We start from the raw sequence: 16,439 nt of genomic DNA on the forward strand, positions 1-16,439 counted from the left end.
GCTGGGAACCGGTGGGGAGGGGGCACAGCACCGGGCCCCGGCTTTGCTTGCAGCCAGGGTTCAGTTCAGTCACACACCCCGCTGGGACGAGGTTGGGGCAGCAGGCTTGGGACACCGTTCTGCTTGAGCCAGGATCTCAGCTGCCCTGAGAAAGCACTGTGAGGCGGCTCCCAAACGACACGCTTGCCGACCAAGAGGACAACTTCTTGCCGCTGCGCGCAAGTCTGGCTTGTCACCGCATGGGCACATCACATCATGTTAGGCCGATGAGCGCGGGGGCCACTGTAGGGCCGGGGAAAGCCCCAGATGAGTGTGGAGAGTCACGGAGTCTGGATCGGATGTTACCCTGCCTCCGTGTCCTCCTGGGCAAGTTGCTCCTTGTCTAGGCCTTAGTTCATTCTCCCGTATCATGGGGCGGTGGCTGGAATATCAGGCTAGAGAGCCAAATAGGAGAACGGAGTAACTCAGAGTGCTCCCACCCAGGAGGGCACGATCCGGGGGCAGGAGCAAGGCTGGTAAGTCTGGACTGGAGTTCAGGAGGCCAGGTTGAGCTGCTGCAGCTGTCCTGACCCACTCCCACCCCTGGGCCCCAAGGGCGATGCAGCTTCTGAGCTCTGATCAGCTGGCTTCTTCAATCCCCAACATACTCTAACCACGTTCATCCTGATTTTGTGCAAAACAGCACAGGAAAGTCAGCTTCTCTGTGTACCCCCCCGACTTCTCTCTGAGGAGCTGTGCGCTGGTCCACCCGACAGCCTCCACAGACAGCATGTGCCAGGGATGATTTGCAAAGGAGAGCGAAGAAGGGGGCACCAGATCCTGACTTTCTAGGGTTGTGAAGCATTTTACATCTCCCATGGAAGGCCTAGATAGGCCCTTCCTAAATAAAATGCACAGGTTAAGATTCTTGCATCTACTTTCAAAGGGTTTCGGCCCCCCTCCCCCTTCCCCAAGAGAACCACAACTTAATCCCTGGACAACGTTGTTGCTAATGTCCCAAGGTCTGAAGCTGAGCACTCTGGGGACATTACACAGGGAGTGACTTGGTTAGAAAGGGCTCTTGCAGAGGCCACTGGCCTCCCCTCCAGCTAGAAGTCCACATGGACTAGTTCCCGGCCAGAGTGCAGGCTGGGCATTCAAGGTCGGGTCTCCGGAGTTAGCCTGGTCTGAGAGCAAGCGGAAGGAACCTGCAGGGGAGGAGCTACGGAACAGACACTCTGAAGTGGAGGCTGAGCCACAGCCTTTCTGCGTCCCAGCCTCACCAAGCCCAGGAAGCTGTTGGCCAACCTGCAGGCCCACTAAGCACCCAGGCTGGAGGAAGTAAAGTGGACGAAGGAGGAGTTCAGGTTGGGCCAAGATGGCGCAGGCAAACTGTCATCTGTTACCGCCCTGCCCTTGAGGCATCCTGCTAACAGCAGTGGGGAGTCCTCTGCCATACCAGGGTGGCTATGTGTCATCCCGCCTCTGCAATGCACCGCAGCTCTGGTGGGTTAGAATTGGAGAATCGTGCAGGGGCGAAACCGTGGTCTTCATGGGTCTACTTGATGGAGTACAGAGGACAGGAGAGCGGTGTAGTGGGGTCTCCCCAGCTCAGGATACCCTGGCCTGGAGGAATGGAGCAACAGAGCTACTAGCTTCCCCAGAAGCCAATGTAGGAAAAAACACAGCAATCTTAACCAGAGCCAGGGCCGCCCTGCCCCCTGGCTAGAGTGCACAAGGAGTCTTGGCCTCTAAGTGCAGGATGGACACCATATACACTCGGTGGGAGCCTGGCCAGGGCAGAGCAACCTTCTCTCCTGGAGCCCCTGGCTCTCACCAGGCCCTGGAACAACAGGGCCACAGGAAAGGGCAAGGCTTGTCTTGGAGGAAAACCACTGGGGCCCTTGACCTGGAACAATTCTTTTATTCAAAAACTGCTGGTGTGTGAATTTCCTCCTTCCTTCAACCAGGCCAGAAAGCCATCCCTGATGGGAACTACACACCTCCACGGGGTGGGGAGTGTGAGCAAGGGGGTGCCCAGCTGGTGGGCAGTTGGGATGGGCAGCAATGGAGACACCTACCGGACAGCCGGTTCTGTGTCATCAACAGCGGGGCTGAGGGATGGGGAGAGGATGGAGAGAAGGCCTCTTGCCCTGGTTCATGCTGCCCCCTGCTGGCTGCTGCCACGGCTACCTTCTCCCTTCAAATTCTAGCTCCAGGGTCCCTGTCCTGTGGACACCCACGGCCTGAGAGCCCAGCTGCCCAGCGAGCCAGAATCTGGCACCTCAGCGTGGGAATATCTCTCAGCGTGGGCATACGGGGAACATCCAGGCAGGGCCTTCCCACCTCATGATCCATCCACTCGTCGAGATTACCTGGAAACCAACTCTCAACTAGCTCAACTCCAATTCTGGCAAATCCTTGCCCTGGAGGCGGGTCTGTGGGGAGCAGGGTGGGTCTAACTATCCCTAATGTCTCACATGGGTGAGGGTCCTTGGCTTCCCTGACCAGGCCCAGCCCGGGTACGCCTGGCATAATGCGCTGTGCACCCTCCCAATGCCCCTGTGGCCCATCTTTTAAGTCTCTGTCAGCCTTGGGCTGGTCAGATCAGCCACATGCCTTCGGATGAATGTGGCGGCAGGTCACACACGCCTGTGAAGGTGAGATCCTTGGAGTGAGGGGCTTGTGGCCCAAAGCACTTCTGTGCTCCCAACAACGAGGCCTGTCCCTTTGACACTCCAGCCAGGTAGATTTCCAGGGTCTTGAGCAGCCGCTTGGGGCTCTTCTTGGCCAACACCTCCAAGTCTGGAACAGAGGATTGGAGAACAAAAGGCTTGACGGGGCTCTGGACTGCACACCAGTCCGGGCCCAGCAGCCATAGGCAGTACGCCCATCCCAGACCCTGTGGAGTGGAGGGTGAAGGAGTCTTCTAAGGTGGAGAGCTCACCAGAGAGGGAGGATGATGGACCAAATAAAGCCACAGCAACCACACTTTCTACCTTGACCAGGACAGTCTCAACTTTGAATGGCCAGTCCAACTGTTGGACCCAACTTTTGATTCAGAAAATATGACCACCCTCGGTCTGAGGCCAGAAGGGAGGAGGGGGGTGCAGAGAAAGGGGAGCTAGCAGGCCCCAGAGGGTGGTGGGCTGATGGAGACTTTGAGAAGCTGGAGCTTGAGAAAGTAGTGGGGGAGGGCGGTTAGGGGGAAGGGAATTGTAGCCCAAACCAGTCTAGCAACCACACTGGGGTCCCTGAACCTGGGCAGGTGGGGAGTGGGGACATGCTAGGGAGTTCAGGTCTCTCCAAGAAGAAAGAGCACACCTTTGAGGACAAAGCCAGAGTCAGCAATGGTCTTCTGCTGCGTCCTCCAGACATGTGCAAGGCGGAGGAAGGTGGCGGCATAGAAACTGTTCACCACTGGGATCACCTTTCGCTGCCGGTTACACTCCCTACGGCACAAGGGGGGCAGTGTGCTCAGCAGCGGACCACGGACCATGGCTGACAGCTGGGTGCCTCCGCCGGCCCGACTCCCCCAGGGAGCCATTCCGCAGGCAGCCTTCGCCTCCAGGGCAGGGTTGGGAGACTGGTTTTGGGGGGGGGGGGGGCTCTGTCCTGGCCCCCTGGGGGGCGGCGGGTCTCCAGAACGAGCGGGGAGAATGCGGCGGGAGTGGGAGGGAACCAGGCTCTGCTGCGTCCTTCTGGTCAGCCAGCCAGCAGCCTGGGGCGGGGTGGGGGGGGCTGGCCCGCAGTGCAGGGACTCACCTGGAGAGGGGACTCACCTGGAGAGGCACTCCTCCCTTAAAGCCTGGATTGCGATGCGGGTGATATTCACGGACATCAAACAGAAGGGGAATTGCTGGAATGGAGCGGGCAAGGAGGGTCAGTGGCAGCCCTGGCTCTTGGCTTCTGGGCCCGCCATCCACAACCCAGCAAGGCCCCCTGGCAGCAGTGACAACCATGGCCGGGAGGCGGCAGCTGACACTGCTGATGTTCACACTGGACTCAGGGACCCGAAATGAGCTTCCCGAGGAGCTGGAACCAGGATTCCAACTGAGGATAATTCACACGCAGGCTGGCGGGCATAACCCCATGCAAGCTCTCCAGCCTCTTCACCATCCCGACCCATGGGCTGTCCTTGGCCTTCATTCACCAGACCCACCGTGGTGCTGCCCAAGGACCACACCACCCCCTGGGGTCAGGCTGAACACAGGCGGGGTGAGGCTCGGTTATCTGGCCGTACAGGTGCCTACAATCTCTTCTCCCCTTTCCTAGGCATCTTATTTGACTGCTCATAAGCACTTCATTCAAAAGTAGAGACGGCACAGGCACAAAGCAGGTAAAAACCTGACTTGCTGGCACACCCCATTTGTCAATAATGGAGGCCTGAGAACTAGCTGTGCGGGTCAAAGAGGGGCAGCATGGGGTTCACCGGGGCTGCTTCCCCAGGAGGGGCCTCAGAATCCGCTGTGGGGTCTACTTTAATGCTTTATTTTTGGAGGGGCAAGCTCCTTTCTTTTCTTTTCTTTTCTCTTTTTTTTTAAGTAGGCTCCATGCCCAGTGTGGAGCCCAAAGTGGGGCTTGAACTCATGACCCTGAGATCAAGACCTGAGCTGAGACCAAGAGTCGGACACCAAACCCACCAAGCCACCCAGGCGCCCCATCCTTCCTATTCTTTAATAACAAAACCTAAGAAAATGAACAGGGGCTTTTCCCAGGGCATTTCCATATATTACATGTTAGTTTCCACTGCTGCACATACCCAAGGACACCCACTGAGAGGGACCCACAGATCAGTGCACTCATTAGTTTAGAGCAAGAGCCAAAGTCTATCCCATCTGCTTCCCCTGAGAAGAAAAGCCATTACAGGGCGCCTGGGTGGCTCAGTTGGTTAAGCGACTGCCTTCGGCTCAGGTCATCATCCTGGAGTCCCGGGATCGAGTCCCGCATCGGGCTCCCTGCTCAGCGGGGGGTCTGCTTCTCCCTCTGACCCTCTTCCCTCTTGTGCTGTCTCTCATTCTCTCTCTCAAATAAATAAATAAAATCTTTAAAAAAAAAAAAGAAAGAAAAGCCATTACATTATGATGCATAACTGTGCTGTCCAGTATGACAGCAAGTAGACACAGAGAACCATTTAAGTTTAAATTAATTAAAAATTAAACAACTTTGGGGCACCTGGGTGGCTCAGTCGGTGAACTGTCTGCCTTTGGCTCAGGTCATGATCTCAGGGTCCTGGGATCGAGCCCCGTGTCAGGCTCCCTGTTCAGTGGGGAGTCTCCTTCTTCCGCTCCCTCTGCCCCCGCCCCCCCGCCCACCGCCCTGCTTGTGCGCGCTCTCTCTCAAATAAATAAAATTGTTTTTAAAAAATTAAGCAAAATTTAAAAAATTCAACTCCTTAGTTGAAAAAACCTCAGCTCTTTAGTCCTATTAACCATATTTCAAGTGATCAATAGCCACATGCGCTCAGTAGCTACTATTTCGAACAGTGCTGATATATTACCGCCTCTTCATTGCAGAAAGTTCTATCTGACAGCACTGAACTGTCGAGGGTCTTCTGCTCCATAAAGATTTTTCTCGGGGTCTTCTGTGGCATCTGGGTTCCAGATCTTGGCCTGACCACCTACTGGCTTTGTGTCCTTAGGAAGGCCACCTGCACTGTATGAGACTTAGCTTTCCCATTTCTTTTTTTTTTAAAGTTTTTTTAATTTAATTTTTTTAATGTTTTATTTATTTATTCATGAGAGTCAGAGAGAGAGAGAGAGGCAGAAGCAGAGGGAGAAGCAGGCTCCCTGCCTAGCAGGGAGCCCGATGCAGGACTCGATCCCAGGACCCCGGGATCATGACCTGAGCTGAAGGCAGACGCTTAACCATCTGAGCCACCCAGGTGCCCTAGCTTTTCCATTTCTTAAAACCAAAAAGGAAGTACCTTTGAGTGCTGTGCAGGAGAGAGTTAACGAAAGGCCTGCTTGCAAGGGTGGCCCCTGGCTGGCACCTGGGAACCTGGATTTGAGGAGGGTTCCCACCATTCCCTCAGGATGATTCATGCGCCTCAGCTGTTTGTACAAACAATATGGTTTATGCTGAATATCTGCCTTTTCTCTGTGATTCTGGCATTTGGGTATGTGCTACACAGATGGTGTGTGCACGACTGCCCCCCATAAAAACCTTTGAGTTTTTGAGGCATTGACTCTCTCTACTGAGCTCCCCCGGCTGACAACGTTTCCCGTGCTGCACAATTCGATGCTGGAGGAATTAAGCATGTTCCGTGTGATTCAACTGGGAGAGGACTCTTGGAAGGAAGCCATGCCTGATTTCCGATAGATTTGTCCCATGCACTCCTTCCCTCTGCTGGTTTTGCTTTTGCGGGACTAAATCACAGCTATGCGTACGACTACAGGCCAAGTCCCGTGAGTCTTCCCAGCGCATCATTGAACTGGGCGTGGTCCTGGGGACACCGACACACGTGCCATGCTGGGTGGGGTCAAGTCACTAACATCACATACACTCTACAAGACAGGTTTCATTACCTACAGTTCACATTTTCTATTATCGCTCCCCGGACCCACTCCCAGAGTTCCTGTCCGAAGTAATTTCGATCACATATGCACAGTACTAAGCACAGGGCTGGCCCGAGGAGGTGCTAACAACTGCCCACCATTGTTACCCTTGCCCCAGCGTGAGTGGCTGAGGTCCGCAGCCACGCAGTCACGCCTTCACGTGCTGCCTACCGACCACATCCTTGTATAACACTGCCCCCTCCCTTGCCTTTTCTCAGTCTAAAAATAAATATAGGAACAAGAATATGGTAGCAACATAATTAACAGAGGATCTAAAACTAGCATTCACTCACTCTTGGGAACATTCTTACCAAGCCCACTTATTAAAAAGTAGGGAAAAACTGGAATTCAGATCTAAACGTCTCCTTTTCTCCAGCAGTTCCACTGGCCCTGAAAAGTGTTGCTTGGAACCAAAATACCACCTGGAGGCTGTGTTTAGGAAATGGACTGAGGGACAGCAGAGAACATCAGACCTGGACCATTTTGAGTTTCCATTTAAGATTTCATTTCTCTTCATTCCTCACACTCGGGCTTAACCACCTTTGAATCCTAAAGCAAGGAAGACCGAGTCATCTTTTGTGGGGGCTGCTGATACGGTTTCAGCAGCCCTGGAGTTTCGACCCAGTAGTTCTGGGGAGGGGCCTGGGCCTCTGAAGTGGGCTGCTGTAAGGAGCCCACTGCTAGGCCTGCTGTCAGGAGGCGGGTCCCAGGCCCAGCTTCACCACTTACTAGCTTTACCTCTCTGACCCTCACATTCCTTTGCTGGAAAACAGATTTGCAAGGATCATCGCTGCCCTATCTCTTCGCCGGCCTGTCATGTCGGCGGAATGAAACAATGGATGGAGACTGCTCAGAAGGCTACAGAAGTGTGTGTGTGTGACTAAGCACAATTAGAAGGTGCTTCCTCACCCACCAGCAAGTAGCCCGATGGGCCCTGTGCCTCTGTGTTTGTGTAAGAGCTCCACTTCTCAGCACGGCGTGGGCTAAGCCCTGCTGGGACTCATGGGAGTCTGCCCTCCTCCCACCCTGGCACTTGTATTTTTTGGCCAGTTCCCCTTTAGCAGGATGTACCACGGGTACCTGAACTTTAGTCCTCCCCTCAGGAGAGAACAGGACTGGCTGCGGGCAGGGGTGGTGTCCCCCAGCTGCTCCTCTGATCTCACACACGCCTCCTGGAAAATGGTGTTTTCAAGATTCATAAGGGCTCGAGGTCAAGTGTTACTTTAAAACCTTGGAAGTGGGCGCCTGGGTGGCTCAGTCGGTTGAGCGACTGCCTTCGGCTCAGGTCATGATCCTGGAGTCCCGGGATCGAGTCCCGCATCGGGCTCCCTGCTCGGCGGGGAGTCTGCTTCTCCCTCTGACCCTCCCCCCTCTCATGTGCTCTCAGGTCGTGATCCTGGAGTCCCAGGATCGAGTCCCGCGTCGGGCTCCCTGCTCGGCGGGGAGTCTGCTTCTCCCTCTGACCCTCTCCCCTCTCATGCTCTCTCTCTCTATCTCATTCTCTCTCTCAAATAAATAAAGAAAATCTTAAAAAAATAAAAAATAAATAAATAAATAAATAAATAAAACCTTGGAAGTGCTTATAGTTCAAGGAATTATACAATAAATCTGGAAGGGACCTTGGAATTGTTTAGGCCAAACTAAGGCCCAGAGAGACTAAGTGACTTGTCTCAAATCATAGCTCAATAACACAGATGGAACTAGCGTCTAGCTTCCTGCTGCCTGTGCCAACCCTCTTACTCTATTAGGCTAAGCTGCTATTCTATCTTCTTGTCTGACATGCATATTGTGGAGGAGTAAACATAAATCCCCAGTAAATCCCACAGAGGCCAGAAGGTGAAGGGATGAGAAACAGATTGGTCAAACTGGTCAGTCTGGGTCCCTGCTGATCAAGTTCCCAGTATCTTCTCTCATCCTGCTGCTGCCTCTGCCTGCGATGCTCCTCCCACAGGTATCTGAATGGCTTGCTCCCTCCCCTCATTCAAATGAGGAATTCTGGGTTGGCAATAACCCTCTATCCTGGCTTCCATATTTCTGCAGGAAGCTCTTATAAGAGAGCCTTCATAAATCACAAGAAGGGAGACACTGAGGTCAGAGACGACCTATAGGAAATATTAATTAGCTGTAAGACCTTGGGCAAGTCACTTCCCTTCTCTGGGCCTCCATCTAAAATGAAGGGCTGGGGGTGCCTGGGTGGCTCAGCTGGGTTAAGCGTCTGACTTCAGCTCAGGTCATGATCTCGGTGTTCTGGGATGGAGCCTCTCATAGGGCTTTGTGCTCAGTGGGGAGTCTGCTTCTCTCTCCCTCCGCCTCTGCCCCTCCCCCCATTCATGCTCATGCTTTCTCAAATAAATGAAAAAAATCTTTTAAAAAATAAAATAGGGGTGCCTGGGTGGCTCAGTCATTAAGTGTCTGCCTTCGGCTCGGGTCATGATCCCAGGGTCCTGGGGTCGAGCCCCGCGTCGGGCTCCCTGCTCCGCAAGAGGCCTGCTTCTCCCTCTCCCACTCCCCTTGCTTGTGTTCCCTCTCTTGCTGTCTCTCTCTCTGTCAAATAAATAAATAAAATCTTTAAAAAATAAAATAAAATAAAATAAGATTTATTGTATAATTCCTTGAACTATAAGCACTTCCGAGGGGCTGGATTGCTGAGGTACTCCTCAACCTCTGGGAGTCTATTATGGTGAAGCAGTGTTGCTGCACAAGACTGCATCATTGCAGAAGCTAACAGGTACAGTTCTCAAACTGAACCCAGAAATTACCTCCCTGCATCATGAAGACCACAGAAAATGCCCACATTCTCAACTTGTGGGGCCTCAATATATCTCAAGACCAGATACTCATGAAGTCCCACTCTTGCCTCCTCCAGTGTTTCCTGGAATAGACAGGCATAAGTGAAGCCTTAAGATTTATTTTTTCATTTTTATTTAAAAATTTTTTTAAAGATTTTATTTGAGAGAGAGAGAGTGAGAAAGCATGAGCAAGGAGAGGCAGAGGGAGAGGGGCAAGCAGACTCCATGCTGAGTGCAGAGCCTGATGGAGGGCTCGATCTCATGACCTGAGCTGAAACCAAGAGTCAGATGATTAACCGACTGAGCCACCCAGGCGCCCGAGCCTTAAGATTTAATAGGTGCTTTTCCCAAAAATATACAGAGATACTGAGTAGACATTAGAAATGAAAAACTGCCCCAGTGGCAGGAACCATATGATTATTTGTTCTGTATTCAAGAACTTTTGGGTTAAAAAAAAGGGATCCGGGCGCCTGGGTGGCTCAGTTGGTTAAGCGACTGCCTTCGGCTCAGGTCATGATCCTGGAGTCCTGGGATCGAGTCCCGCATTGGGCTCCCCGCTCGGTGGGGAGTCTGCTTCTCCCTCTGACCCTCCTCCCTCTCATGCTCTCTGTCTCTCATTCTCTCTCTCTCAAATAAATAAATAAAATCTTTAAAAAAAAAAAAAAAAAAGGGATCCACCTAAGATACACACACACACATAAATAAATTAAAAATAAAAAAGGCGGGCGCCTGGGTGGCTCAGTTGGTTAAGCGACTGCCTTCGGCTCAGGTCATCATCCTGGAGTCCCGGGATCGAGTCCCACGTCGGGCTCCCTGCTCAGCGGGGGGTCTGCTTCTCCCTCTGACCCTCTCCCCTCTCGTGCTCTCTGACTCTCATTCTCTCTCTCAAATAATAAAAAATCTTTAAAAAAAAAATAAAAAATAAAAAAGGCATCTACCTTACCAACGGTTGTGTTGCGTGCATGCGTGTGTGCGTGTGTTGTGTATGTGTGTGTGTGTGCTGTATTTTTACTCTTGAAAATCAAAAGTTACCTTGATAACTGACACTCACCGAATGACTGATGCGCTTGACACTTCACATAGTTTATCTCCAACCCAGAATAATTCTGCAGGGTTGGAATTATTTTCCCATGTTACAAAAGCAGCAGCAGACACCGTGAGAACTACGTCACGTGGCCAACAACGCTGTTACTGCAACAGTCTGGTTTGGCAACCCCAGCCTGACCAACTCCAGCCCTCTGAGGTAAAATGATCTGACTACGATGTTGCAGGTGTGACCTTCAGCCCCTTACTCGCGGACTCCTCTCCCTCAGGCAGTATCCGGGCAGCCGGGGCGGGACAGGCGAGCTCCCCACCTCAGGCCGCTCCTACCAGAGCTGCCACAGACGTAGATTCCAGGCTCTGTCCACTCAGAGGGCCTAGAAGGGTGAGAACTTACGAGCAGCGTGCATACCTGGCCCTCCGCTCACACTTTCTAAATGTCATTCTCGAATTAAAGGAGCGAGAGAGCTCCTTGGAGAAGTGGTTAATTCCAGGGCTGGAAATCATACAGGGAAAATATAAGATGGCATCTTCTGGTGTCCAGAGAGCCAAAAAGTGCTCAAAACAGGGTATGAGGTGGGGGGGCACGCCTGGGTGGCTCAGTTGTTAAGCATCTGCCTTTGGCTCAGGTCATGATCTCAGGGTCCTGGGGTCGAGCCCCGCATCAGGCTCCCTGCTCAGCGGGGAGCCTGCTTCTCCCTCTCCACCCCTCCCCTGCTCATGTTCTCTCTATCTCTGTCTCTGTCTCTCTAAATTAAATAAATAAAATCTTTATTAAAAAACAAAACAAAACAGGGCATAGGAAAGGGCGCAAGTGCTGACCTGAAGGAGCTTCTAAAATGGCCAAAGCTGAAACAATGTGAGCAACAAAATAAGTAACAATAGTACTGGGTTATAACCCATAGAATAAAATAAATATCCAGGAGCCCACATTGATATAAAAAGTAACTGAATGAATAAATAAATAGAAGAACACAGACAATTGGAATTCTTCCAATTAATAAATGTGAGAGAAAATGAAGGAAACAGAAATCCACCATTAGAACAAAGGTTGAGGAAAAACAGAATATTTGCACAGTCTCAAAGTATCTTCCCCAAGATACTCATTAATTACAAAGGGAAAAATAATAACTACAGTGGAGAAACCTGGCAGACATCACCTTAACCATACGACCCAAGCCAACCACCCCAGTAGTAAGACATTCCGAGCTGAGGCACAGAGAAGGGTACATCACTCCCGGTGTTCTTGCCAAAAATGCAAAACCTCAATCTGAAATTTGTATGGCAAACTGAACCCCACCCAAACTTGCTCCTTCTTTTCCATTTCAGTTAATGGCCACTCTATCTTTCTAGTTACTCAGACTAAAAATCTCTTTTTCTCACACCCATCATCAATCCATGAGAAAAAGATGCTGGTTTTTTCTTTCTTTCCTTCCTTTCTTTTCATTCTCTCTTTTTCTTTTTCTTTCTTTCTTTCTTTTTCTTTCCCTCTTTCTTTCTTTCCTTCCTTCTTTCTTTTCTTTCTTTCCTTCCTTCCTTCCTTCTTTTTTCTTTCCTTCCTTCCTTCTCTCTTTTTTTTTTTAAGTAAACTCTACTCCCAATGTGGGGCTTGAACTCACGACCCCGAGATCAAGAGTCACATGCTCTTCCAACTGAGCCAGCCAGGCACCCCAATTGGCTCTATTTTCTTAAGCCCATAAGCTCAAGATTCTACATCTGGAATCTGACCACTTCATACCACCTCCTCTGAAAATACCCATCATCTCTGACTTGATTATAAAAGCCCTCACTATAGACTATTCTCAACCTAGCAGCTGATACGATACACTTAAAAGTGTTAGGTTGGATCATGTATTCCAGGCTGTGAAAACCCTCACTTTATTCAGAGTAAAATCAAAAGTCCTTATCATAGCCTACCAGGCCCTCTGCCGTCTGGTCCCTGTTAGCCGTAGGACCTCCCTTCTGACTGCTCTCCTGGGCTCCTTCTGTTCCAGCTGATACCCTGCTACCCCTTCAAGGGCCAGACACATTCCTTCCTCGGGACCTTTGCTCTAGCTGCTCCGTGTGTGTGGAATGCTCTCTCCCAGACACCAACTGGGCTAACATCTTCACCTCCTTCAAGGTCTGATTTACCTCTCACCCTCTTGTGAGAGCTACCCTGAGCACCCCATAAAATACTCTCCATATTCTCCTAACCTTACCCTACTTGTTTTTTCTCCTTAGCACTCACCACCTTTGAATGTACTCTATCATTTATGTGTTAGGCTCACTGCCTTGTCTTCTCTGGTAAAAGGATCGTTGTTCACTGACGTACCCCAAGCACTAAGCACAATAACTAGCATAGGGAATGCTGAATAGAAATTTGTTTAGTGGATGAATTCCAGGTGCCAGCATGTGGCATAGGTGAATGGCAGGATATGGGACAGATTTGTTTTCTAAAACAGCAGGACTACCACCTTTTACTGCCTGGGAAAACCATTAAACCCAACACCAGAGAAGGCTTGGACAAACCAAAGGCTACAGAAGCCACTTCTGGCCTATCAGTAGGACCATGTGTCCCTTGACCCTCACAGGTAGATCTCCTCTGGGGCACATACAGGCGACCTCTCCTCCTTCAGGGTTAGGAGAACCTATTAGTACTGTTTAAGGGGTGTCCTCAGGGAGGACAGTGAGTTGACACATTAGCATCACAGCTATGCCTAGTGTCTTTGGACACATCTAATTTTCCTAATTGTCCAGCTGAAGTGTCCATGATTTCCATCCTACAGATGAAAAAACCAAGGCTCTGAGTTGAAGCACTTGCTTGAGACACACGCTAACAAGTGGTGGAGCTCAGATTCTAGCGCAGGTCAGGCTAGCGGGGGAAGCCTGGTCCTGGTTTGCCTCGGCTGTCTTGAGAGCCTTGAGCAACTATGGACAGCCCCCGTGAGGCCCTCCTGGTTGCTTAGGAGCACCCTGCACCCACAAAGTCTCCACAGCCCTCTCCTCTGGCTTCCCCGCAAAGCCCCACCTGGATATGGTGACGAGACAGGCGGAAAATCTCCTGGGCCATCAGCAAGGTCTTTGAGTCCATCACCAGGTACAGCAGGTGCAGGAGGGCAAGGAAGCCTGCTCCTCTCAGGTCTGTGGCTGGATTCGCTCCTGTAACCGAGATGAGTAACTGAAGGGTGATGGTGAGCAATGCCAAATGAAGTCCCTTCTCCCATGAGCTTCAAGGGCTTGGCCACCCCTGCCTGACTGTAATGAGGTGCCCCTTAGCTTCACCAAGGTAGTGTGAGCATATTGGGGAGCCTGGACTGAGCCCCACATCCTTGTGATGTCAGTGGAGTCCCCATGGGACTCCTGTAATGAGTCATGTAATGAGGCACCTGTGCCCCCTCTTAGCCAGTGGAACCAGCAGAGGCCAAATGGGGTACCTAAATTTCTACCCCTGCCCAGCAGTAATGAGGTGACACCCTCCTTCCCCCACTGGCACAGTGTCAGAGGATGCCTGCTAAAATAAAAGGTTTACAGCAGATCCAGAGTGTCATTACGTAATACCCCAAATGTCCAGGATACAACAACAAAAAAAATCATTTGTTACATCAAGAACTAGGAAAATCTTAATTCGAATGAGAAAAGATACTTAATAGATAGCAGCACTGAGATAACACAGATGTTGGAATTACCTGACAAGGATTTTAAAGCAGCAGTTATAGGCAGAATAATGGCCCCTCCAAAGACGTCCTTGTCCGAATCCCTAGAACCTAGGAATATATTTTGTTGCATGGCAAGAGGAAGTTAAGATCATAGGTAGAATTAAGGTTGCCGATCTGCAGATAGGGAGATTATCCCGGATTCTCTGGGTGGGCCCAAGGTATTCAGAAGAGTCCTTAAAAGTGAGAGAAGGAGGCAGAAGCACAGAATCAGAGAAAGAGAGTGAGGACAAAACCAGGCTCAGGGAGATGCTCTGTTCCTGGCTTTGGAGGAGGAGGAGTGAACGTGGCCTCTAGAAGATAGAAAAGGCCAGGAAATGGAGTTTTCCCTAGAGTCTCCAAAAAGGAATGCAGCCCTCTGCCACACTGATTTCACCCCAGTGAACCTGAGTCAGACCCCTGAGCTACGGAGCTGTAAGACAGTAAGTTTGTTTTGTGGGGTGCTTGGCTGGCTCCATTGGAAGAGCATGTGATTCTTGATCTCAGTGTTGTGAGCTTGAGCCCCACGTTGGGTGTACAGATTACTTGAATAAATAAATTAACTTTAATAAGTTTGTGTTGTTTCAAGCTACTAAATTTGTGGTAATTTGTTCCAGCAACAATAGAAAACTACTACAGCAGTTATCATAAAAATGCCTTTGATAAATAATTACACAGTTTGAAAAAAATGTAAAAATAGGAAGTCTCAGCAAAGAAATATCAGGTATAAAAAACCAAATAAAAAACTTACAACCAGAAAATATAACTAAAATTAAAAACTCACTCGATGGGCTCAAGAGCAGAATAGAGACAACAGCGGAAAGAATTGGTGAAACAGAAGATGGAACAATAGAACTTATCCAATCTGTTGAACATAGGGAGAAAAAACAAAACAAAACAAAATGAGCAGAGCCCTGGAGATCTATGAGTTACAGAACAGAGATCCAAAGAAATGAACACAGCCTCTCACCTGTGGAACAGCACAGAAGATCTAACATCTGTCATCTGAGTCCCACAAGAGACGAGAAAGTATGCGGCTGAGAAAAGTACTTCAAGTATTCACTCACGTGGAATTTAAGAAACAAAACAAATGAACAAATAGGAAAAAAAAAAGAGACAAACAAAAAACCCAGATTCTTAACTATAGAGAACAGATGGTTACCAGAGGGGAGGCAGGTGGGGAGATGGGTGAATAGGTGAAGGGCTAAGAGTACACTTATCTTGATGAGCACTAGATGATGTATGGAATTACTCAATCACTATATTAGTCACATGAAACTAATGTAACATTGTATGTGAACTACACTGGAATTAAGGAAAAAAGGCACGTGAAGTAATAATGGCTGAAGAAAGACCATATTTGGCAAATGACATTAAACCTACAGATTCAAGAAGCTGAGCAAACCCAGTAGGGTAAGCCCAAAGAAATCCACACTAAGACACAACACAGTCAAACTCCTGCAAACTCTAAAAGATCTTGAAAGCAGAGAGGGAGAAACAACTCCTTGCCTCTCAGGGAGAAAGAATGCAAATGACAGAAGCTTTCTCATGGGGGCCAGAAGCAAGTAGCACAGTTTGCAAGAGCTGCAAGAAAAAAACTGTCAACCTGGAATTCTCTGTCCAGAGAAACGATCCTTGAGGAGTGAAGGGGAAATCAAGATTTCCTTAGATGAAGGGAAACCAAGAGAATTTATCACCAGCAGACCTACTTTAGAAAATGCTTAAAGGAAGTTCTTGAAAATGAAAGGAAATGATAAAAGGAGAAATCTTGGACTAATAAGAAAGGAAAACAGAACAGTGGAAAGAGTAAGCATATGGGTAAATACAGCCGACTTTGCTCCTCCTCTTGAGTTTTCTAAATTGTTTGAAGGTTGAAACAAAAATCGTAACACTGACATGATTCTCATTGCATATGGAGGAAAATAAGATAATTATACTATAGATGAGGGACTTAAACATGTTGTCAATACCAATGGACCAATTAATTATGGATACAGAAAATTTCCTTTTTAAATGAGGACATTTTCCTATTCCACGTAAATGTAACTTGGTATGATTTTGAAAAAAGAGTGCCATAATCCAAAGACAGCTGAAATAATTTTGTTTCACTCAAAAAATAAAACAGTATAAAGCAAAATTTTCATCTGTGTTAAAAGGAAAGAAAAAAAGAAAAAAAGAAAAAACCAAATCCTATCACTCTGATGCTTTCCATCTCTCTTAGAGTAAATGTCCGACAATGGCCTGTATAAGGCCACAAGGGACCTTTCCACTTCAGCCACACTCCTCGCTATTTCTCAAGCATGATAAACATGCTCACCTCAGGGCCTTTGCATTTCCTGTACCCTCTCCCCTGGATATCCTACCTCAGGGCGCTAGCACAACAGGAAGAGGACTATCTG

The 16,439-nt window shown here is 49.4% G+C and overlaps 1 protein-coding gene across 3 annotated transcripts in view; it reads right to left on the minus strand.

The window, feature by feature from the left end:
- Positions 1–1,577: 1,577 nt before the first annotated feature.
- ELMOD3 (ELMO domain containing 3) overlaps positions 1,578–16,439 on the minus strand; it is a 29,038-nt gene continuing 14,176 nt past the window's right edge. For all 3 annotated transcript variants that reach the window (XM_021697593.1, XM_021697595.1, XM_021697594.1), the window contains exons 10-13: positions 13,377–13,507; positions 3,762–3,838; positions 3,304–3,431; positions 1,578–2,784 (exon numbers count right to left, since the gene is read on the minus strand). In XM_021697593.1, coding sequence (XP_021553268.1) covers positions 2,582–2,784; positions 3,304–3,431; positions 3,762–3,838; positions 13,377–13,507 — 539 coding nt within the window. In that variant the 3' untranslated portion in view covers positions 1,578–2,581. The remainder of the gene's footprint in view (positions 2,785–3,303; positions 3,432–3,761; positions 3,839–13,376; positions 13,508–16,439) is intronic.

The sequence above is a fragment of the Neomonachus schauinslandi genome, chromosome 10, assembly GCF_002201575.2.
Source record: "Neomonachus schauinslandi chromosome 10, ASM220157v2, whole genome shotgun sequence".
NCBI lineage: Eukaryota > Metazoa > Chordata > Mammalia > Carnivora > Phocidae > Neomonachus > Neomonachus schauinslandi.